At 43.1% G+C, this 24579-nt stretch overlaps 1 protein-coding gene across 1 annotated transcript in view; it reads left to right on the top strand.

Annotated features, from left to right (window-relative positions):
* The window catches only part of LOC124273051 (dynein regulatory complex protein 1-like), a 48298-nt gene that overhangs the window by 23108 nt on the left and 611 nt on the right, over window positions 1–24579 (top strand). Inside the window, 16 exon segments of the mRNA XM_046708263.1 lie at window positions 9635–9709; window positions 10315–10452; window positions 11128–11337; window positions 13567–13706; window positions 14257–14316; window positions 15159–15233; window positions 16255–16390; window positions 16837–16847; window positions 18821–18915; window positions 19549–19688; window positions 20241–20330; window positions 20622–20711; window positions 21905–21952; window positions 22141–22310; window positions 22745–22897; window positions 23133–23235. Of these exon segments, the coding sequence (XP_046564219.1) occupies window positions 9635–9709; window positions 10315–10452; window positions 11128–11337; window positions 13567–13706; window positions 14257–14316; window positions 15159–15233; window positions 16255–16390; window positions 16837–16847; window positions 18821–18915; window positions 19549–19688; window positions 20241–20330; window positions 20622–20711; window positions 21905–21952; window positions 22141–22310; window positions 22745–22897; window positions 23133–23235 (1734 nt within the window).

Below are 24579 nucleotides of genomic sequence, written 5' to 3'. Positions count from 1 at the left end.
GATCCGTCTTCCCCCGCCAGCATAGTCAGCCGAAGTCGCTTCTTCCTCCTCCCCATCTTCCGTCTCGCATTATGGGTTCCCGGAGATCGATGGCGATGTTGTGCAAAACAGCACAAGCACCTGGACATGTGGAATTAGGAAAATGAGATTTAGGTTTGATATTCCTTTGATACTATTAGCACTCATATTTATTCTACACTAAGAATGACAGATATATACCTCAAACACATACCAAGTTGGAACCCAATCAACATTCAATGAAGGAAAATTGTTCATCAACCATTGTTAAGGGGTTAAACAGTCGATTTGGGAAATAAGGGTACTGGGAAATTTACGAATTTTAATGTGGACGTATGTTTTTAACATATCACCTATGATTGTACATGCTCTCTCTGGACTCAGCCTGATTTCACCATGTAGAACGTGGAACCTGCGTTTCCACCACCCAAATCGCGCGCTCTATTGTAACCCTCGTCCTTTGTGGCCGGAGTTGAAGTTCTCTTGGTCCTCAGAAGTAGTTCAGCATGTATGGTGTCATAAGAAATGGACGACAAGCATAGCGCTGTCCCCAAGAATAATTCCTGTTTGAAGTGTAGCTTTCTGATTTTGCAAGCTCTGTCCAAGTTGACTCATTTTGAAAACGTGACTGTCATGAGTGCTGCCAGGCCATCTTGCCACTACATTTGTGAACTTTCCTGATAAAACAGTAACAAATTATGTGTAAATACGTATCAATATACAATGTATCATAATTAATCAATATATACTCTTCACATTGTAGAGAATATGAACAGGTGAAAGTATATAATGTATTTATTCACACAATGACTACTTTCCCTTGAAATGTTTACGTAATATTTCGCATCTGTTTATTGGGCTTAAACGTATTCGAAGTCAATAAAATGAATTAGGATTGGTGGACAAGCCGTTTAGCTTATTATTCACACCACTACCATACAACCTAGGTGATTTAGTATTTTATATGCTTAATAGATGTACGTTTGAATTTCGTAAATATGTCACATTGTGTACCTTGATGATTGCAAACAGCTTGAACGTTTATAGAATGAAATCCTTTTCTGTTTACATAAGCTGGTTAGGTCTGTTGAGGGACCTTGTATTCTTACGTGAGTTCCATCGATGCAGCCTATTACTCCAGGAATTTAGCAAGACGATAGAACTCCTTTCTTATAATACTCTTTTCTTTCCACGGTAGGCCATTTAACAAACTGTGGTAGGAGTCGTATAGCTTCACGCTTAACTTTTCGCACAACCCTTGACACAGTAGATATCTCCACTCCAAACGTGTCGCCAATCACTTGCAAGAAGCTGCCAGTTGCATAGAAGCGTAGTGCTATTAGCACCTGGAATAAATTCAAACTTTCAATAATCTAAGTATTTCGTACGCTTTTGAATGTATCTTTAGGACTTCTGACAAGAGTTCCTTCCTTATCACAGTGGCCTTGACATTGTTGTTGGACAGCGATACGATAATTTTCAGATGGAGTGGTGTTTGGGTATGTAATCATTAAAATAGACTGAATAAGACATGACTATTGCTCTCCCCAAAGGAATATATATTATTTGTGATTAGTAATTATAATATATCCATTTTTCATTAATAAGTGTAGATTCAGTTCGTCAATAAATACTGTTTTCAGCTTAGTTACTTTCCGTGTGTGACAGTGCGTATTTCGTGAAAATTGTCTATATTTTAATAGACTAATCATTGTTAGGCGTACCTGTAATTCCACACTCAGTGCTCTAGATCTCGCAGTCATAGGACGTAGATTGTCGCCAATCAACCCACAGATGTACTGTATCGCTTCAGTACCGAAACGGTACCTCGCTCTGACTTCTTCGTTGCTCATATTTTCCAAGTGATTTATCCGTTCACGAAAATGTTTCTCTTTTCTCCGACGTCCAAGTTGATGGAACATTATGTCGTCTGCCATGTTGATACAGCTAATGACGAGTTAATGATACCCCCAAACCTTCATTAGCTTAATGATGGATTAATGAAGGGATTCCTTTATTAAGGGTTTCATGCAACTGAAGATAATCAATGATTAACTAATCATAGTTTAATTAACGATCAAAGCTTTATTAAAGTTTGATACAACCGGGTCCAGGACTACTCCTTATCGCCCATCATCAAACGGCCAGGTAGAACGCTTCAATCGCACACTCATGGATGCCGTCCGCTGCTTTATCAAGGATCAGGAAGAATGGGATGTTCACCGGCCACTAATTGCTTTTGCCTTACGCAGTGCGGTCAACCGGAGTACAGGGTACACAGCCAATAAGCTGATGCTTGGCCGTGAGATCACTACACCAGCAGACCTAATGTTTTCAGTGTTGCCACAAGAAAGTCATTTGGATGCAGATAGCTATGTCCAGACTATGACTGACAGAATGCGTGCAACACACACGAGACAGCTTGTAAAACCACAAAACCACACAGGAAACCACAAAAAGGGATTATGATGTCAATATTTTGTTGAACCAGTACCATGTCGGTGATCTTGTTTTGGTGATGGACACAGCCAGCATAAAAGGAAAATGCAAAAAGTTGACCTCTCCTTGGAAGGGTCCCTGTGTTATAGCAGAGCGTATTTCATCACTGCTATCGCGTCAAAAACCGAAATACCATCACCATCATGAATCATGATCGTCTGAAGCCGTATCTGGGCATTGATGTTCCAACATGGGCTCTCCGTTTTAGGGAATCCCTTTTCTCCAGCAAAGATGGAGTGGAGATGCCACTCCGACAGGGGCCAGTCTAAGCCTACGGAAGGGCTATCATGTGAGGAGTTGCATTGTTGGTGCCGGAAACCCGACGATGGGAAGTTTATGATTCAGTGTGAAACCTGTTTCGTGTGGTTTCATGGAGATTGTGTCGATATTACACCGTCGGCAGCTGAAGCTATAGACCAGTACATGTGCAGAGGGTGTGAAGCCAAGACCTCATGGCTTCACTTTCCATGCCCCTTGTCCCTACAATAACTGTACTTCCAGGCTTTGTTTTTTGCTCCTGTAAGTTTAGGATTATCTTTGAACAGGAAATGTTGAGTTGAAATATCTTGATTTGAAAATTGTCTGTTTCAATTTTGTATGTATATCCAAAGTTTAAAATTGTGCTTTCTGCACAGTATGGCTCATCCAGGAGATGTCGTTGTTTTGGATATAAATATGGAATGGGACACAGATTCAGAGGGTGTCCCCATTCTTCCTTTTTCTCCTTTCCCACCGGCAGCAGGGAGGGGGGAGAAGAGACTGACGTTTGATATTTCTTTTTGAGTTCAGAGAGGTCAGCAGGTTTCAGTTGTCGAATGTTTTTGGTTTATATATGTTTTGGTTTGTGAGTGCCCCCTTCAATTTCGAACGGGCAGGATTGTTGTGCGGGTGTGTTCCGCATTATGCAGAATTAGGACTTTTTGTAGTACCCGGAAGTAGATTAGACTTGAAAGTTGAAAACACGTGTAGAATAGTTTAGCTATTAGGATCTATATAGGTTGTATCATAGGTGTAAGCAGGCTGCTTCACTTTAATATAAAGAGATCCCACATGTTTTTGAGCTTGTAAAGATTTCTACTTCACAAATCTGTAAAACGTTACATGAAATTGCCTAAAATAAATTTTTAACTAATCCTGCACTACTTACTTCCTGCACTTATTGCTTACGACTCAAAACGTGGCTGTGCCAGACGATTGATGTTGAAAGCGTAGACTGTGATCACTTCGTGGTCTCGGCTAAACATCCGTCTGCGCACGCATCACCGGAAGGTGACGTCAGCCACCTCTGATTATTGCTTTTCGCACGCCTCGCAAGACGTGTGGTTTGCCAGCTCGACTGTTGTGTATCCTATGAATTTTTGTTTATTTATAATAAACTGTCTTTTGGGTACTTTCCTTTGTTCTTCAGAGAGTGTAGGTATTACCTTTCTGTTTCGTTTTCAGAGTATTGTTGTAGTGATGGTGTTTGTGATAAAACACGATAGTTTTCATCACTATTATCGGTCACTTCGCCATTCAGAACACGTGGCGTCGATGTATACATAGTGGCTTGTTCTTGGCTCATGCTTATATGTTATACTATCATCGTATATTATTATTAAGCCTTAATTCTGGTCTCCAGTTTATGTCAGTATTTTGTGAGACGTTGTTCTCATTTATGCTGTTCTACCCCGTTACTATTATATTGTTTCACCGTGTGTTCCCCATTACTACTGTAATGTTTTTCACTGTGTGTTTGTTGCAGTTTCTATACGGCACACGCTGTATAGTTTGTAAGGCGGGGTATCTCATAAGTGCCCTCATTCACACTGTGTGAAATGCACTTTTGTGTGTTTTTCACACAAGTAATGTGCTAGTTGCGCTTACTTAATTAATATAACACCTTTTTATTGAAACGCCAGGTCCAACACCGACGTCGCCTGTGATAAGCATCCAGATACTTGCCACAACACTGATGTCTCTAGCTATAGGGAGTCTCGCACTCCGTCTCCTTTCTCCAGGCTGCTGTTTCCAGCGTGTCCTTGGCAGACGTCTTACTCCTGATGCCTCAGATGCATGCGCCGGACGCTCAGCAGTCACTGGATATTTCGATCTCCCATTTGACATGACCTAGTTAGCAGGGCAGTCTGGTACAACAGTGCCTCTGCTGTTCATCACTGCAACGCCTATACGGCGCTTCTACCACATCGACTACGACCTCGGCGTTCTGCAGTCAGTGTTAGCGCCCCCGTTGCAACACCAACCTTTTCCAGCGTCGTTCTTGTCTACAGGGAATGTATGATGCATCTACCTGATCCAGCTATCTGCACGGAGCTTGTAAAGCCATACTTACTATACACCCTCCAGCTTTCTGTATGGCGTTTCTACCAGATCCAGCGCTTTGTATTACGCCTATACCATAGCTCACTCCAGCTTCGTCCGGGCGTTTCTACCAGATTCAGCGCTTGTATGGCCTTATAACACCATACTCACTTGCTCACTCCAGCATCTGTCCGGGCTTTTTCTACCAGATCCCAGCCAATGTATGGCTTCTATAACTCCATACTCACTCACTCCCCAGCGTCTGTCCGGCATTTCTACCAGATCCAGCCTGCTTGTATGGCCTACAACTCCATACTCACTCACTCAAGCGCCTGTCCGTCTTTTCTACCAGATACAGCGTTCTACTCAGATCCAGCTCTGTACGGTGGCTCTACTCAGATCTAGCGCCTATAACATCATAGTGAGTGGCCTATAAAATCATACTCACTCACTCCCCACTCCAGCGCCTATACCAGATTGAGCATCTATATGAAGTAACATACCGCGTCAGCGCCTCCACATCTTCAAGAGTTCGGCAGCTGTTGGTTGCGCCACTGTCTCCGCTGACCTCTACGTCGGCAGACGGACACATCTTGCCCTTGAAGACTTCAACTAATATGGTACCTATGCCGGGCGTGGCGTTTACGCACTCCCTTGTCTTGAATTCATCAATAGGGCAGCCCAGGTGGATGAGGAAATTAAGCGCGTGACAGTGTTTCTTCTTACAAGGCACGAGACTCAAGGGATGACGGCCCTTGATTTGGAATCCACACGGATGCTCCTTCCTATCTCAACTTAGCTTCGGCTATTAACACTGTCTCTCAAGACCTGACAGAGATGAATCCGTACAGGATCGTCACCTCTCTTCTATATGCATGATGGCTTGGTAGTGGATGGTCCTCACTGTCCTTGGCGAACACTTACAGGCAGTTCTCGCCAACGCAGGTGTTATTTGAGGTCAAGGATTTTCCGGTTAGGATTCAAAGCTTCCGAGGAATCTATTTCACCAATCCTAGTCCTCGACTGCCATCTTTAATAACGAGTTCAAGCACGTCTATCGAACAGTGTGTGACTTTACTCACAGGGAGATAGCGTTGACGGCCTTCCAGCAAGTCAAACATCCCTCATCACATGAATCCAGTACCTACTATAGCCTCGACGCCACACTGTTAGGTGGGCTTGGAATCAGGCGCCGGTGCATGGTAGGAGACGTTCAAGTCCATCAACAAGAGGATATGAACGTGAAGGCGCTGTGGCAAAAAAAAACAACAACAAAAACAACAACAAAAGTTCAAGATCCACATGACTGGACACTCCCTCATCCACTAGGCCCTTGTATTATCCAAACACTTGTACATTGATGACGAGTGCTTTCTGACGTAATTGGTTATTTCTTGGGTGTCCATACGTCACAACATATGGACACATGGGTTCCGGCTCTTCATAGTTTTGCCTCAACGATGTGCCGGGTTCCAAGGTTTACCTTCGACCGGGAGTACCTGCTTAGCGCAGCAACAGTGATAATTTGCTGATTTCATGTGGGCTGTCCGCCATATTGCGTACTTTGCATGTGTCCACCCGGGAATGACAGGCGGACGTTCGTCAACGTGTCGGCCTCCTGCCTCACTCACCTCAGTTTTTTTTTCTTCCTTTTAGTGGACTCGCCCTTAGATGTCATAGGTGGAGTTACCTTGACTGAGCGAGTTCCGAACTACATACGTTTTAGTCGGCGCCTCCATGCAGAATTGAGGCGCCCATGCGCTTACTAGATCTGATAACCTCAGGTTTTCGGCCGTGAGATCAATAAGCAGTTTGGAGCTCAAGGCAGTGTTCCTCGCCATCCGTCACTGGGCGCAATAGCACACGGGCAACACGATTGTTGTGGAGCTTAACGAGAGTTTGACCGGTTTACTGTTTCCAGACGTTCCGTCTGTTTCCAGTAATAGCTGACACCCATTTCCATCCGAGCACTCAGCTTATTCCTGGGTGTACATCTTAGCGGACGCTATATTGGGATCTGACAGAGTCGCTTTCATAGAATGAATGCTACACAAAGAGCTACCGGTTTATGTGTCTCCGTCTCCGAATGGTCAGCCTGGACAGTGGGTGGCTTCAGTCTTTCCTGGGGGCGCTATACAAAATACGTTTCCTCTGGTCTTGCTTCCAAATGTTTTAGTCACAATCAAGACTTAAAAACTTGACTTCGACTAAATTTAGTTGGTCCCAGATGACCAACCAGAGGTTGGTTTCAAGCGTCAAGAGCTCTTTCAACTAGCCAGATGTGGAAACATCCCAGTGCATCCTCATCCCGCCAAAACGGTTCAATTAACACACTGCATCTTCAGGTGGCATTCTGTAATTGCTTTTCAGCCAGAGCATTGTTACTGCTTTGCTAATGAACATTGGACTTCCATTAGGCACATGTATAACAAGGGGCAGTCGTTCGAGCAGTTGTGTTGCCGCGAAGCAGGATCCGCTGAATGTATCCCCCCTGTTTTAGCAGTCTCCCTGCTGTATTTGTACAGGGAAGGCGTTTCAAGAGGGGCATGGTTGCCACTTCTGTTAGTGGCAATTCCCTTCGTTTTGGCAGTCCCCATTGACAGGAGCTACCGTCCATGCTTCGCTTGTTTAGCGCTTGTGTACCCAGGCTGCAGTTTTGACCACCCGCCAGGAATCTTAACACGGTCTTGGACCGCCACCGCGTTGTGTCTTGCAAGCCACTCACGAACACTTCCCTTGCAGACTTGCACAGCGATAGCAACAAGGGTCATGCGCTTGGTGTTAATTGGGTCAAGTTTGAACGACACCGTCATGGTTCTGTGCCTCTGGGTATTTGATTGGGATTTCATCACTATTACCCATGGCAGTTGTCAGCGCGAAATGATCGATAGTTCTCTCTTTCGCCTTTATCGTCTGTTGTCGGCGTTGACGACGTTCCTGTGTTACTTTTGTGTCAGCTGATGTACTCAGTTTGTACATTAAGCGAACCCAAGCCGTCAGAGACATGTAAGCAAAACCATGAGTGTTTTGTGGATACGGACTACCATTATTCATGCGTATAATGTGGCTGGTCTGGTTTCCCCTCATCTACGCCATCCTCATGTACTTCGTACACTTGCCTGGACTATGGCACTTCACAGTAACTGTACAGTGGCATTGATAATGCATGAGTGTTTCTAGATGTCAGGACACAGTATTCGCCAATCAGTATCCACACCACATGTGTCCAACGCTTCGGACCATTGGTGCCAGACCAGCACCTCTCCAATCCCCGACGGATATCACCTCATTGTTGTTCGCCACGAAGCACGACGATGTCATGTGGGGAATGAGTTGTTTTGAGAAAACAACTGGGTATGTCAGTTAAGGAGTCACACTTGAATAGATTCAAGTCCATGCTTTTTACTATATTCCTAAAGCTAATAACGCTTTCAAACTGTGTGGTCTCTTTTTCCATTTAAAGCGCATATGGCTTACATGCGCGATTGCCACTGAGATATAATCACTCTCTGCCACCATTCTTCCAGATTCCACGAAGGTGCCTTCCTTCATGATATTTCTTCCCACGAAGCACGATGAAGCCGTGTGGAAAAGAGTTGTTCAGAGGGAAACAACTGGGTATGTCAGTTAAGGAGTAACACTTGGAAAAACTCAAGTCAATACTTTTTACTGCATTTCCCTAAAGCTAATAACGCTTTAAAAATCGTGTGGCCGTTTCCATTTAAGCCTGTACATGGCTTATATGCGAATGACCACTGAGATGTAATCCCTCTCTGTCGACCAGTCTTCCAGATTCCACGATCGAAGGTGTCTTCGTTCATGATATTCTTCCCACGAGGCATGATGTCGCCGTGTGGGAAAAGAGTTGTTCCGAGGGAAACAACTGGGTGTGTCAGTTAAGGAGCAACACTTCGAAAACTCAAGTGACTGCTTTTTACTGCATTTCCATAAAGCTAATCTCGCTTTAAAAAATCGCGTGGTCTTTTTCATTGAAGCCTACATGTCTTATATGAATAACCACCACTAAGAGATAGTCACTGTCTGTTGACTATTCTGCCAGGTTCAACGAAGATACCTTCCACCATGCTTTTTCTTCCCATGAAGCACGCCCGACGGCATATAGGGAAAAGAGTTGTTCCAGGAGAACAACTGGGTGTGTTAGTTAAGGAGTAACGCTTGGGTTAATCCGGAGTCACTGCTTTTACTACATTTCCCTAAAGCTAATAACGCTTTAAAAAAATCGTCTGGTATATTCCATTTAAGACTACGTGTCTTATATGCGTATTACCACTGCCTGATCGCCTCTCGCTGTCCGGGATCTAGGTGCGACAACGGTTTTCCACCACCGGAGCTTACTTGATAACATTGACCGAGCTGTCTTTGTTTACCTTTGCGGGCGATCCCCACAGATGACACGCCCTCCATCCTGCCTGTCCGATAATTGTGCAGGAAGTAAGTAGTGCAGGATTAGTTAAAAAATTTAGTAAAATCTAAATATTTTTTATATATTTGTATACTTATCCTGCACTACTTATGATAAGGGCCCACCCTGCGCTTTATGCTACCTCCCCTCTTTGTTTTCATCTGTGGGATTTACGGCAATAATCAGAGGTGGCTCACGTCACCTTCCGGTGATGCGTGCGCAGACGGATGTTTACCCGAGACCACGAAGTGATCACAGTCTACGCTTTCAACATCAATCGTCTGGCACAGCCACGTTTCGAGTCGTAAGCAATAAGTGCAGGAAGTAAGTAGTGCAGGAGAAGTATACAAATATAAAAAATATTTAGATTTTACTAATTTTTATTTCTTGCAGATGTTGAAACTACAGAAGACAGCATGTGATTCCATGATTGATGAGAAAAATAAACTTATTAATGATTTTCAACTGGTAAGACAAACATGAAATACTCTCATGTTGGCTAGGCATTTCGTTAAACAGGGGAGAGAACTCTTTCAGTCTCCACATGTGTTCAGTTTCTACTCTGATATATATATTGTTTGTTTTATGTACAATAATACTTGCATGTTTTATGCTTTGTCATTCATTAGCAATAAATGAATCATTGTACTAAGAAAAAATAGAGTGAACTCTTGTTTGGAGTGACCATGTTTGGTGAACCACCTTAAAAGAAATTTGTGTAAATGGCTGTCATGATACAATATGGATTTTGACAGTGACGTCAAAATACACTTTCTCCTTCAGTAATACAATTTATACAGCAAGGTGTCAATATAAAAAAAAAAAATTGTATTTCAATAGTAAAGGTACAATTCAATACCAATATCAGCGGGTTTGACACGTTAAGCTGCATATGAGCCAATGACTTGGACCCAAGGTTGTGTACACTGCCAGGGGAGACTCTGACATAGACTCATAATTGTTATGACACAGTCAGTGGAAGGAAAACAGCTCTATATTGTGAGTATTACATCTAGATATTTATCAGTAAAGACAATTACACAAGCACTACTAGTGTTAAACCTGGTTTACAGGAACTGAAGTCCAAGGATGAACAGTATGTGAAGGACCTGAAGAAGATGGCAGAGGACATTGACCTGATGAAAGAAAGGATGGAGGAGCAGACGCGCAACCTGAAGAAGGCATACCGAGAAGAACTGGAGGAGATAGAGGTAAAATATCTCATAGAGGAGAAGATGAGGTAGAAACGGAATTCATCATCTCAGGAAATATTGCTCTGTCTTGGCCGGTGACATGAGTGAAACAGTCAACAGGCTTTAATGTTGTGTCAGCTTTATGTGGGAGGGAAGTCCTAAGTGATGCAGGTCTGAAATGTTTACCACTTCGCTGAAACCCACAAGCAGTGGTATGGTGTTTACAGACCTCACAAGAAGATCATACAAACCAACCCATTATCATAGGTTTCTGGCATACTCATGGGATACAATTCTTAAACTGAAGGGCAACGCCTTGAACAAATGTCCAAGCTCTATATGCCCATCATGGTCCAAAGCCATATGAATATAAGTGAAAAAACTGTAGACTGATTTCTACGTAATAGGTTTGACAATAATTGATGACTTTATGCCAAATTCAGTTTTTCATACCATGATTAAATGACATGACAACACTGGATAACGTTAAAACATAGTACTGGTTGAACACAAATAGAAATTATTTTTGTCAAGTATATAACACTAATTCCTTCTTATGGTGGTACAGGATTGGATTACATGAAATGACCCAGGAGATACCACTTTTATAGTCATTGATGTCAGTAAAATGAGTGATTTACTTAGGGCAAAAGCGAAAAAATTGTATCATATATTTTTGTGTGTATATTACAGAGGGCATTTGTGGCTGAGCGTAACGAACTGCTGGGTGATGAGCAAGGGCAATGGGGTGAGCAGATGAAGAAACGCAGCGACAAGGAAGACGATTACATGAAGGCCCGGGAGAACTCAGTGGAAGACTATGAGCAACAGCTGCAGCACCTACGTGTACATGACGCAGAAGAATACAACATTGTCAAGATTAGGCTGGAGACAGATGTACAGGTAGGGTCACACATGTAGCTCACTTGGTCCATGTACAGGTAGGGTCACACAAATAGCTCACCTGGTCCATGTACAGGTAGGGTTGCAAATGTAGCTCACCTAGTCCATATACAGGTAGTGTCACACATGTAGCTCACTTGGTCCATGTACAGGTAGGGTCACACAAATAGCTCACCTGGTCCATGTACAGGTAGGGTTGCAAATGTAGCTCACCTAGTCCATATACAGGTAGTGTCACACATGTAGCTCACCTGGTCCATGTACAGGTAGGGTCACGCATATAGCTCACCTGGTCCATGTACAGGTAGGGTCGCAAATGTAGCTCACCTGGTCCATATATGGGTAGTGTCACACGTGTAGCTCACCTGGTCCATGTACAGGTAGTGTCACACGTGTAGCTCACCTGGTCCATGTACAGGTAGGGTCACTCATATGCAACTCAAGTAGTCCATATGCACTCACTTACTCACTGAAATGTGAAATGTACATACACATTACAAATCAAATGCAGGTACATGCTTGGGGCTTTGGATTGGGATGAAGTGTAATGACCTGTGTCAAATGTTTCATGGTAGTAAAAATATCACCTGGGATGTATAATCTACAGCAGATGTAATGTTAATGACATGTGTGAGGATCTGTTGGCTCCATGACTGACTCCCTCTAGACGCAATATTACTAAGCTTTGTTGCGATCTTTTTACTTCATGACTAGTTGTCTGACTGACTGACTGCCTTCATAACTGACTGGCTCTGAACTGTTTGGTTCCATGACTGACTAATTGCCTATCTGACTGACTGGCTCGTAAACTGTGTGGCTCCATGACTGACTGACCGCCTATCTGACTGACTGGCTCTTTAACTGTGTGGTTCCATGACTGACTGCCTATACTGTTCTAGACTTAGTTCCTGGCTGGAAGAGAATAAGATTCTAGTGGAAGAACAAAATGGTTTTCGCTCAAGACGTTGGAACCTTAGAGCACTTGTATAGCATTTACTCAGTCATAAAAAATAGAAAACAGTCTAATAAAGTCTACTTTTGTCTGCTATATTGATGCTATGAGGTGAGGTGAAATTGGGTGAGGTGAGGTGAAATTGGGTTTAACGTCGAGCTTGAGAATATTTCGCTCATATGACGACGTGCATGCGTGTGTATGTGTATGTGCGGCTGCTTGTACTAGCCCAGACTGAAGCTGGTATTTTAGTGCTAGCCCACTGAGATACCATGCCCGCAGTGAAGCATGAATACCCCACTCAGACACATTATACTGACTCTGAGCCGACCAGTCCTTGTACCCATTAATGCCGACGCCAGATAGGGACCAACAAGTACCATATTTTAACGTTTTTGGTATGACGCAGTCGGGGATCAAACCGTGACCTTCTGCTCTCCAGGTGAATGATGCTATGTAGGCCTTTGATAAGGTAAATAGACACTGTCTCTGGTATAAACTACTGCAGCTTGGCATTGACGGGAAGTTCTTACACGCAGTTCAGTCTATGTATGACAGTACCTAGGCCCAGGTCCATATTAATGATGAGTACACAGACAGTTTCTCTGTAACCTCCGGCGTTCGTCAGGGGTGTAGGTTGTCGCCTTCTGTTATTAGCAGCTAGTCACAGCGTTTAGCCAAATCATGGGATAACATAGTTTCATCTTTATTACAATTGTTGCATCTCCCAGTACGAGAACTGCTACACATGTCTAGTAGTGAACTGACTTTGTCATTTCAACATGTACAGTTGTTAGATCATCAGGAGTGTCTACAGGAACTGTGGAATGACCAGGGTAATCCTAACGGTAATAAGTTACGCACATATAGACAGTTTAAGTACACTGTTACTCCAGAACCATACAAAACTTCTATATTGCCTAGATGGCACTGTGACGTTCTAGGTAAACTACGCTGTGGTACACTTCCATTAGAACTAGAACGTGGTAGATTCTCTTGTCTTAAGACGCCACTGGCAGACAGGCTTTGTCGTCATTGTAGTGATCATTCTGTCGAAGACGAAGTCCATTTCTAAGCTTTACTCAGTAATCAAACACTGAACTGACCCCGTGACTGCCTGACTGCCTACATGACTGACTGGTCCTGGGTGTGACTGGCCCCGTGACTGCCTGACTACCTACATGACTGACTGGTCCTGGGTGTGACTGGTCCTGGGTGTGACTGGCCCTGTGACTGCCTGATTGGTTACATCACTAACTGGCATCTTGTGTGTACAGATCCTGGAGCAACAGCTGCAGCAGATGAGGGCCACATACCAGCTGAACCAAGAGAAGCTGGAGTACAACTTCCAGGTGTTGAAGAAACGGGATGATGAGAACACCATCACCAAGTCCCAGCAGAAGAGAAAGATTACTCGGTAAATCAGATTCACTACCGCCATTAGGTGTCTCAAGGGATGGTTATGTATTGTAGTATCAGGCCAGTACTGGGTAAACAAATACTAATAGACATTGCCAAAAAGGTTTTTTCAAGTATTCATATCTAAGCATTAATGCTGTCATGTAGTATCAATCATGGGCCAACTGCAGTAGCTTTTATCTTCACTGTCAACAAAACACTACCCAATGTAGTTCTGTGACTTACTTCGCAGCTGACATTCTGGATCTAACCAAACTACTGAATTCTCTCTCAAGAAAACATCCAATGACTATCTTATTTTCTAACTTATTTTAAGAAGCACTACATAGCTGTGTACTGATATCAATATATTGATGTAATATCAATTCATTCTGGGTAGAGTTGTGGGAAGTAACTAATGATAACAATGGACATTTGTGGAATGCTTCACACACTTTTCATCTTGTTGTACATGTGTGTATGCTAAATACAGTACCCTCCTATGCGCCATGAAATGTACCTTGGTATGATATAGTGTGTGTTTGTAGCAGCCAACTTTCTGTTGCCAGGTTACAGGATGTCCTGAATGGAGCAAGAATCAAACTGGCAAAACAGGAGAAGCAGTACAGGTAAAGTTTCAGAACACACAACCCTGTGCACTTAAGAGACACCACAAATCAGTTGGTAAATGACCAGATGGTGGCTGCATGAATACGTGCAAACACCTAGTTGTGGGTACAGCAACGTGCAGTTAACTTAGACAAAGTACTGTGACTATGTGTCATGGTCCACCCAACTGTGAATGGGTACCTCGTAAGGATGGGAAAGCCACATCAACTTGGTGCACCTAGTGGCTGCAAGAGTTGTATGATCCTCAGGGAGTTGAGATTGATAATACGATGTGCCGTTGACATTCAATGATCGAGGGAAAAATAGAAGCGCCTGTGAGCACGCACTATATATATAGAGTATAAATAAATAAATAAAAATTAATACATAAACAATAAATACATAGATAAATAAATTCAGGTAACATTTGGGTGTGTGGGTGTACTTACACCTTATATTGCAAGTGGAGGTGTACTGAGAATTTTGAAGTAGTACTGACATTTTTTGAGAAAGGCCATCTTTTACTGTTCATAGAAAATGTAGACCTATGATTATTTCAGAGGGTTACATGATATCATGTCTCCGAAATATCTAGTTGTGTGGATTCTTTGATGTGGTTGTGTATCCATTACTGCTTTCAAGTGTTTTGTTAATTAACAGCTTGTCTTATCTGATTAGCCTGCACTTTAATTCATTCACAGCACTTGTAGTGATCCCAGGGCCAAACAGGTCTCCAGCATCCAAGCTTATCTTTAGAGAAAACCAAGGAGACTGTTAGTAGGTGGCAGTGTGGTATGTGGTTGACAGTAGCATGAACCTTGGCTGGACAATATTACACCACTTCATCATTGGTTGTTTCCAGGGATGAGAATCAGCAACTCACAGAGGATTACAAGAGAATCACAGAACAGTTCCGGGACCTGCAGAGGAAGTCGAAGTAGGTTTGCAGCATCCAGAGATTCAGCTGCTAATGTTAGGGATTTCTATGGATATATCTCATACAGATCAATCATCGTTAAATGAATATCAATCGATTATTGATAAAAATCGGAGACGTACCTCTGAGTAAAAATGACTAAAATTTTGAAAGAAATCAACATATTTTACACCAGTGGTGATGGGTGACATATTATGGCTTGGATTACCAGCAAAATGCCATCCTGAACATACTTTAGGAGCAGTCCATGAATAAAGACCTAACTTTGTGTATTTTCTGAGGAAATTTTAACACTATTTCATCATATACGATTCTTTATGTAAGATATTATAAATGTTAATTTTGTTGTCGATGATCATTAATAATCATTCTCATTGACGATATTACCGATTATCAATCATTTTAGCCAGCCCTAGCTAATGTTCAATTAATTATTATCATAAATAGACTCTACAATTGCTGATGCAGCAGTAAGCGATAGTCACTAGGGCTTGGAGGGCAGACTGTCTGCATAGACACATGTACCCTAGTGTGGGGCATTCTGAGCCATGCCAGGATTGTGGTTCTTACAGTCCAAGATTTCTCATCATTGGGATCTTTGTTTCATCAACACCATGACTGTACTAATGGTTGTCACAAAGGTTGATCGTCTCTGACATTCATCACTTTGTGATTGTATTCCACATTAGGTTGATACCGATGAAGGGATTATTTCACACAGTCCTCTCCTTGTCATGGACTCACTAGTAACCTGTGTGTGATGTACTAGGGAATTCATCTCTGTATCACTATTATGAGGGTGGACTATTCATCACTTTGTGATTGTATTCCACATTAGGTTGATACTGCTGAAGGGATTATGTCACACTGTCCTCTCCTTGAGTCATGGGCTTACTAGTAACCTGTGTGTGATGTACTGGGAATTTATCTCTGTATCACTGTTATGAGCAATGTCTTCTGCTGTTTTGGATAATGGTTTCAAACTGAATTTACTACATCACCTACATGTGTTGTGTTTCAGACACTTCATGGCCACTGATGAGAAGAAGCTGGCTGATGTGTGGTGTATGAATGAGGAGGAGTGCAAGACTCTAGTGGAGGCCATTATGGAGGGTGACCGCATCATCCATGAGCAGCAGTTGGGTCTAGATCTGGAAGCCCCCAGATCTGTGAGTGCAGACCCAGGGGAGGGATAGGGGGGACTATGTTATCCATGAGCAGCGGCTGGGTCTAGACTGGAAGCCCCCAGATCTGTGAGTACAGACCCAGGAGTAGGGGAAGGGATAGGGGACTATGTTATCTATGAGCAGCGGCTGGGTCTAGACTGGAAGCCCCCAGACCTGTGAGTGCAGACCCAGGTGTAGGGGGAGGGGATTGGGGTACTATGTTATCCATGAGCAGCGGCAGGGTCTAGACTGGAAGCCCCCAGATCTGTGAGTGCAGACCCAGGTGTAGGGGAGGGGATTGGGGACTATGTTATCCATGAGCAGCGGCTGGGTCTAGACTGGAAGCCTCCAGATCTGTGAGTACAGACCCAGGAGTAGGGGGGAGGGATAGGGGGTACTATGTTATCGATGAGCAGCAGCTGGGTCTAGACTGGAAGTCCCCAGATCTGTGAGTGCAGACCCAGGAGTAGGGGGAGGGGGATTGGGGGACTATGTTATCCATGAGCAGCGGCTGGGTCTAGACTAGAAGCCTCCAGATCTGTGAGTACAGACCCTGGAGTAGGGGAAGGGGATAGGGGTACTATGTTATCCATGAGCAGCAGCTGGGTCTAGACTGGAAGCCCCCAGATCTGTGAGGAGTGCAGACCCAGGTGTAGGGGAGGGGGATTGGGGGACTATGTTATCCATGAGCAGCGGCTGGGTCTAGACTGGAAGCCTCCAGATCTGTGAGTGCAGACCCAGGAGTAGGGGGAGGGGGATAGTGGGGACTATGTTATCCATGAGCAGCAGCTGGGTCTAGACTGGAAGTCCCCAGATCTGTGAGTACAGACCCAGGAGTAGGGGGAGGGGATAGGGGGTACTATGTTATCCATGAGCAGCAGCTGGGTCTAGACTGGAAGTCCCCAGATCTGTGAGTACAGACCGAGGAGTAGGGGCAGGGGGAACTATGTTATCCATGAGCAGCTGGGTCTAGACTGGAAGCCTCCAGATCTGTGAGTACAGACCAAGGAGTAGGGGGAGGGGATAGGGGGTACTATGTTATCCATGAGCAGCAGCTGGGTCTAGACTGGAAGTCCCCAGATCTGTGAGTACAGACCCAGGAGTAGGGGAGGGGGACTATGTTATCCATGAGCAGCAGTTGGGTCTAGACTGGAAGCCTCCAGATCTGTGAGTACAGACCCAGGAGTAGGGGGAGGGATAGGGGGACTATGTTATCCATGAGCAGCAGCTGGGTCTAGACTGGAAGTCCCCAGATCTGTGAGTACAGACCCAGGAGTAGAGGGGGAGGGGAACTATGTTATCCATGAGCAGCGGCTGGGTCTAGACTGGAAGCCTCCAGATCTGTGAGTACAGACCAAGGAGTAGGGGGAGGGATAGGGGGTACTATGTTATCCATGAGCAGCAGCTGGGTCTAGACTGGAAGTCCCCAGATCTGTGAGAACAGACCCAGGAGTAGGGGGGGGAGGGGGACTATGTTATCCATGAGCAGCAGCTGGGTCTAGACTGGAAGCCTCCAGATCTGTGAGTACAGACCCAGGGAGTAGGGGGAGGGAATAGGGGGACTATGTTATCCATGAGCAGCGGCTGGGTCTAGACTGGAAGCCCTCAGATCTGTGAGTACAGACCCAGGAGTAGGGTAGGGGAGGGGGACTATGTTATCCATGAGCAGCAGCTGGGTCAAGACTGGAAGCCCTCAGATCTGTGAGTGCAGACCCAGGAGTAGGGGAGGGGATAGTGGGGACTATGTTATCCATGAGCAGCAGCTGGGTCTAGACTGGAAGTCCCCAGATCTGTGAGTACAGACCCAGGTGTAGGGGAGGGATAGGGGGTACTATATGTTATCCATGAGCAGCTGGGTCTAGACTGGAAGCCCTCAGATCTGTGAGTACAGACCCAGGAGTAGGGTAGGGGAGGGGGACTATGTTATCCATGAGCAGCAGCTGGGTCTAGACTGGAAGCCCACAGATCTGTGAGTGCAGACCGAGGAAAGGAGAGGGGGATAGGGGTTATCCATGTGCAACATGCCTTTGGCAAGTGAGGTAAAAATACAATTAAGTTACGGCAGTTATTCTAGTTTTCATCATAAATAATTCCAATTTGATTTAATTAAGTATTTATTGATAATGATTGCCAAGTTTAGTGACGAGTGACTTAACAATCGTCTAGAGTCTAAGAGACTATTTACAAAATATTTATTAATAGTGATCTCTAATAGTGGAACTTAGTAAATTTTGACAACAACTGAAAATCTATATGGATACTATCATTAAAGTTTGGCTAGTAAATTTTAATTTTCACTTAAATAACAAGGAAGCCAAAATATGACCTTGGAGGCCTGTGTAAACATCCATGTGAAGGGAGGAATTGTCCTGATTTGATAATAAGTGTCTGATTGTATTAGTATTGCTTGATTTATTGCAGGTCATTCATGGACAATGTTGGTCCACTACGTGGTGGCTTAAGGTCCTGACGGTATGACGCCACACAAGTGCTCCATGAAGTTCTCTCCCAGACTGGTGAGTTGTACCAGAAGCTCCTTACAATGCATTTAACAGCTATGTTTAAACCTTACAGTAACACATATCTAGATTACTTTTGACCTGCTGACAATAAATAAATATAGAATGTATAAACAACTAACAAAGCTTTACAAACATAAGGAAGACTTCAGCTGTTCTTGGTTTCTGAGAGTGGGTTCTTTCTGAAGATTTCCCATAATAATGGATGACCTTCATCAAGATGTTTAATGTAGATTGACAGCATCTGTATATGTAGTTTTATCCCACCGGCATGTAATGCGGGTGGGTTATAGTCATCGCCTCGTCCGTCTGTCCATCCGTCCGTCCGTCCGTCCGTCCGTAATCATTTTGTTTCCGGAGCATAACTCAAACACCGTTCGATATTTTTCAGCAAAAATTGGTTGATATGTCAAACATAACCTAAGGTGGTGCCTTTTGCTATTTCCAGATTTTTGTCATTTATTTTTTTCATGACTTCCATGGAAACGATTTGCACTTAGTCTAAAATCAAGCTGGACTTGAAGTAACTGTCAGATGATTTGTCTTTCAAAGATGTAGGGGCCGGGGGGATATGTCATCTTCTGATGACTCTTGTTGTTTATTGTCACTGATATTACAGGAAGCCAACAGGAAGTGGAGGAGCGAGAGGATGAGGAAGAGCTGACGACTCAGTCGAAGAACCTCATCAACTTCACAAGAAAAACAGTATTTTCTCTAAAATCTCAGCACACACAATCAAGTCTATCCTGGAACTCCTGTGTGATGAATCTGTAAGTGTCATATACTGGCTTGGTCATAAATCATTTGTACATTGCAGTGTCTCATCACCTTGGATATCAATAGGGCTTGACTAGTGGATGTCAGTGAGCACAAGATGACACAATGTACTTGGGTAGATAAAAATGCCTGCATTGTTCATGTTGTTAAGCCACAACTACCTGACTGGGTGTTTGACAAGGTCCTTAACTTGTTCTTTACATAGATATGGCAAACAAACTGTTACAACAAACTACAAAAAGCTGTAGATATTATCATGTACAATTTACATGTATTGCAAACTGATTCTTAATCTTGTTTACCTTTAGTGAAGAAAGTTTGCAAAATGTGTGTGTACTATCTGTAACTTTCTATTTAAAAGACATAATTGTTGCATATTACGATATTAGATATTTTAATTTTCAACATAACTTTCTTTTCAATTTACCCCCAGATTTTGGTGGGGGATCAGATGCAAACTTAAGAATATGTTATAATCATACTTAGACCATAACATGGCATCCATCTTATTTTACAGTGACTCAGTGTGGTTGTTTGTATTGCAGGGCTTCCTGGTGGAGCAGAAACTCAACAAGTTGCTGATGCCCCTGGAGAAGGATGAGCAGTCACTGATGAAGCTAGACGCCATCTTCTCTGTAAGTTACATCTTGTAGTTGTATATATGCATGTATAGCCTGCTACAATTTGCATGCATACTTCGAGATTTGTTAGCTTAAAACCGATTCTAGCTTTGGACATGAGCTGGTGATCTTTTATTTCATGATATATTCTTTTACATGATCAGATACAAATAATTGCATCTCTAAGTCAATAATCTGTGCTTTATTCCTGATGAGATGTAGCAGGGTATATGCACTATCACGGCATGATAGCCGGTAGCTAGGATTGTATGCTGTTGTGTGTATACTTTGACTTGTGTGTTGTAGGCACTGGGGATCGAGACAGAGGAGGACATTCATAAGTTGGCCACCTACTTCATGCACTTCCAGGAGAAGATGCTGGTGGAGGTTGAGAAGGTACTCTTATATACCTCGCTGTACATCACAAACAGCCTGACTGTATCAAGCATATGCCTGTACTTGAGAAGGTACTCATATACCTCGCTGTACATCACAAACAGCCTGCCTGTATCAAGCATATGCCTGTACTTGAGAAGGTACTCTTATATACCTCGCTGTACATCACAAACAGCCTGCCTGTATCAAACATATGCCTGTACTTGAGAAGGTACTCTTATATACCTCGCTGTACATCACAAACAGCCTGCCTGTATCAAGCATATGCCTGTACTTGAGAAGGTACTCTTATATACCTCGCTGTACATCACAAACAGCCTGCCTGTATCAAGCATATGCCTGTACTTGAGAAGGTACTCTTATATACCTCGCTGTACATCACAAACAGCCTGCCTGTATCAAGCATATGCCTGTACTCCTGAGAAGGTACTCTTATATACCTCGCTGTACATCACAAACAGCCTGCCTGTATCAAGCATATGCCTGTGCTTGAGAAGTACTCTTATATACCTGGCTGTACATCACAAACAGCCTGCCTGTATCAAGCATATGCCTGTACTTGAGAAGGTACTCTTATATACCTGGCTGTACATCACAAACAGCCTGCCTGTATCAAGCATATGCCTGTACTTGAGAGGTACTCTTATATACCTGCGCTGTACATCACAAACAGCCTGCCTGTATCAAACATATGCCTGTACTTGAGAAGGTACTCTTATATACCTCGCTGTACATCACAAACAGCCTGCCTGTATCAAACATATGCCTGTACTTGAGAAGGTACTCTTATATACCTCGCTGTACATCACAAACAGCCTGCCTGTATCAAACATATGCCTGTACTTGAGAAGGTACTCTTATATACCTCGCTGTACATCACAAACAGCCTGCCTGTATCAAACATATGCCTGTACTTGAGAAGGTACTCTTATATACCTCGCTGTACATCACAAACAGCCTGCCTGTATCAAACATATGCCTGTACTTTAGATGCTGTACCTGGACAGCACCCATGTACCTGCCTGTACATCTGACATTTTACCAAGACACACATATGAAGGCTTTCTATTTAAATGTCATTGTGGTTATTGTGTGTTCGATGTGCAGCCCCTGTGGATTAAGATCCCTTATGCACCAAGTCTATTTGTACTGTGTTGCTATTTTTTATTCTGATGGCTTGTTCCTTGTTTCAGAAAGATGATGTTCCTGAGAAGTCTGATGACCAGTCTACCAGGGCAGATGTAAGTAACAAGACTTGTCAATAAGGGCAACATGTACACTAAAGGAAAGCAAAAATTGCACGACAGTGTAACACAAACACTAATGATGTCTACATGAATGTCCTGTTACACTAATGATGTCTACGTGAATGTCCTGTTACACTAATGATGTCTACGTGAATGTCCTGTTACAGTAGGTGGTGTTTCAGGTGGATGAGTTGGATGAGGAGATACAGCAGCTGACAGGGAGGAGGAGTCAGGATGAGGAAACAGAAGATGCACAAGGAGATGGGGAGGAGGAGAAAGTACAGCTGGTACATCCCAATGAAGTCCTTAAAGCTCTGAGGGCATTTGTGGAGGATCACAGAAAGCCTGTCAAGTGGGTAACCTTGGTAACCAGTTGAATGTGTTCAGTATTTAAAATATACATTTAATTATTATAAGAATGGGCGATGAAGGAGAGAGTGATGAGAGCTAGGCTCAGGTCATGAGGGACCGTCTTGGCAGAAAAGGGGAGGCTATTCGTGGGAGTGATATTACGATCGCTTCAGGGAACTAGGGATTCAAGTTTCCACTTAACCGTTGAAAGAAGAAGGGAGATAAGCAATAAGCATGAGTCAGAATAAGTATAAAATATCAATTTTATCATAAAAATGACATTTTGAGTGAATTTGCAGGTTTCAGATCTCAAAATGTTCCACAACAAAATGGAGATTTCGTGGAATGAGTAATGATGGGCACTTAATAGAGTATTTCTGTCTGCAACAAAGGCTCACACATTGTGGTTATGTTTGTGGCATTAATCTGATTCAGGGAGAAGGGAGGCAAGTCACAGTTTAAGATTGCAACTCTGGAAGAACGAGATGACTCGGATGATTCTGAATACTGGGCCAAATATGCAGGCATCCTCTCAGACAAGAAGGAGAGGATGTGGGATGCTCTGATTGATGGACTGGACAAATACAGGTATCACACGCTCTTCGGTTTGGCATCTGAGGAAATCATTATAAATGGTGCATAAGCTATGATGATATGGAGATCATCCAGATATTTGTAAAATAAATATGAATGTCTGTTTCACTTACCACTAAGGAGTAAAAATTGAAGTAGCGAAAATGTGAATTGTCCTTGCCAGGAATTGATGTAAATATGAGAAGAATACATTGCCAGACAATACATGTGTAAATTTGTGTGTTGCCAGTGAAGTGCTGGGCAGTAGGTCCAGTCTGATCACAGAGACAGATGCACTTCGACAACAGAATGCAGAACTGCGCATGTTGCTGCACCAGTATGTCAACTCCAAGGTGAGGAGGTCACACCAGACAACATCAACAAGTGTTTTAGAAGTGCTCGAATATATTGGTTTGAGTTATTTTTCCATATGTATGCTACATCCCTGTGTTGGAAGCAATACTTTACAGTCAGGTTTCACATAGAAAAGTCACATACAAATATATAGCACATGCCAATACTATACGCAAATCTTGATATTATGTTTGATCCAGTAACCCAACCGGCCCTAGGAATTCAAGTCATTGTGAACATGAGACATGTCAGGATATGTCATCACTAAAGTCAGGAAGTATTTCAGGCAGCAACAAAAGATCTGCAAAGTTGTGAAATTACTCTTGTGTGAACTGAGCGTTATGTAGCATTGTGAGACTTCAGAGACTGCCATTATTATAAGACTACCATTATTTAACCAAAAGAAATATATCCTAGCATTGTGTAATTTTAGTTACAGTTTTTGCTCTATAAATTAATTAAGATTACCGTGTGTGTTTGAGCCGGAAATAGCAATCAGCTGTGCACACGTTTCCCGGCGAACAAGTTCAAACATGCACAATAATATAACGGGATGAATTCTGGCGAGTCTGCGTCAGTAAAATATAATACAGAATATTAATTAACCAAAAGAAATATATCCTAGCATTGTGTAATTTTATTTACAGTTTTATGTAAAATATATATAATCAACACTAAGGTTATCATGGACCCTCATGAACGTGGTAAGCACATGGAATGGGGTAGGAATCCATTTAAATTCACACATTTTACCGATGTTACTGTAAACTAGCAGTCAATGGAAAGCTTGAGGCGGTAATCAGTTAAATGATTGTTGAATGGGGTAAAATAAGCAAGCCAGTTTGTTGCTACAATAAATATATTTAGAGAAGCAAAATATATAGAGCATTTTCTGTCAACTACACTTTGTTTTAGATCCATTGAGTAGACACAATATATATGACAGTGAATTCTTTGAATAATGTTGTCTGTGTTTGCGATTAGGACCCCATCGCGGGGATCGACTTATGCACTAAAACATACCATTATGACACTGATTTTAAGGGTCAAGTTTGGGGGTCGTCTTATCCATGGGGTTAGATCTTATAGGCGGTCATATCACGGTACATGTGAGTGCCTCAAGTCATTTTAACATTGTTACCACATCATTATCGTGCAGATTATCACCTTCCTAATAGCCCAGGGAGCGGTGGGGTATCCTAGTGGTGAAAGTGTTCACTCGTCATGATTCCCCACATGGGCACAATGTGTGAAGCCAATTTCTGTTGCCCCCTCCGTTGATATTGCTGGAATATTGCTAAAGGCAGTGTAAAACTAAACTCACTCACTCCTCACTCTCTAAT

Source organism: Haliotis rubra, unplaced genomic scaffold, assembly GCF_003918875.1.
Source record: "Haliotis rubra isolate DU_JTF1 unplaced genomic scaffold, ASM391887v1 Scf176, whole genome shotgun sequence".
Classification (NCBI taxonomy): Eukaryota; Metazoa; Mollusca; class Gastropoda; order Lepetellida; family Haliotidae; genus Haliotis; species Haliotis rubra.
This window is presented reverse-complemented; position numbering and strand designations above follow the sequence as displayed.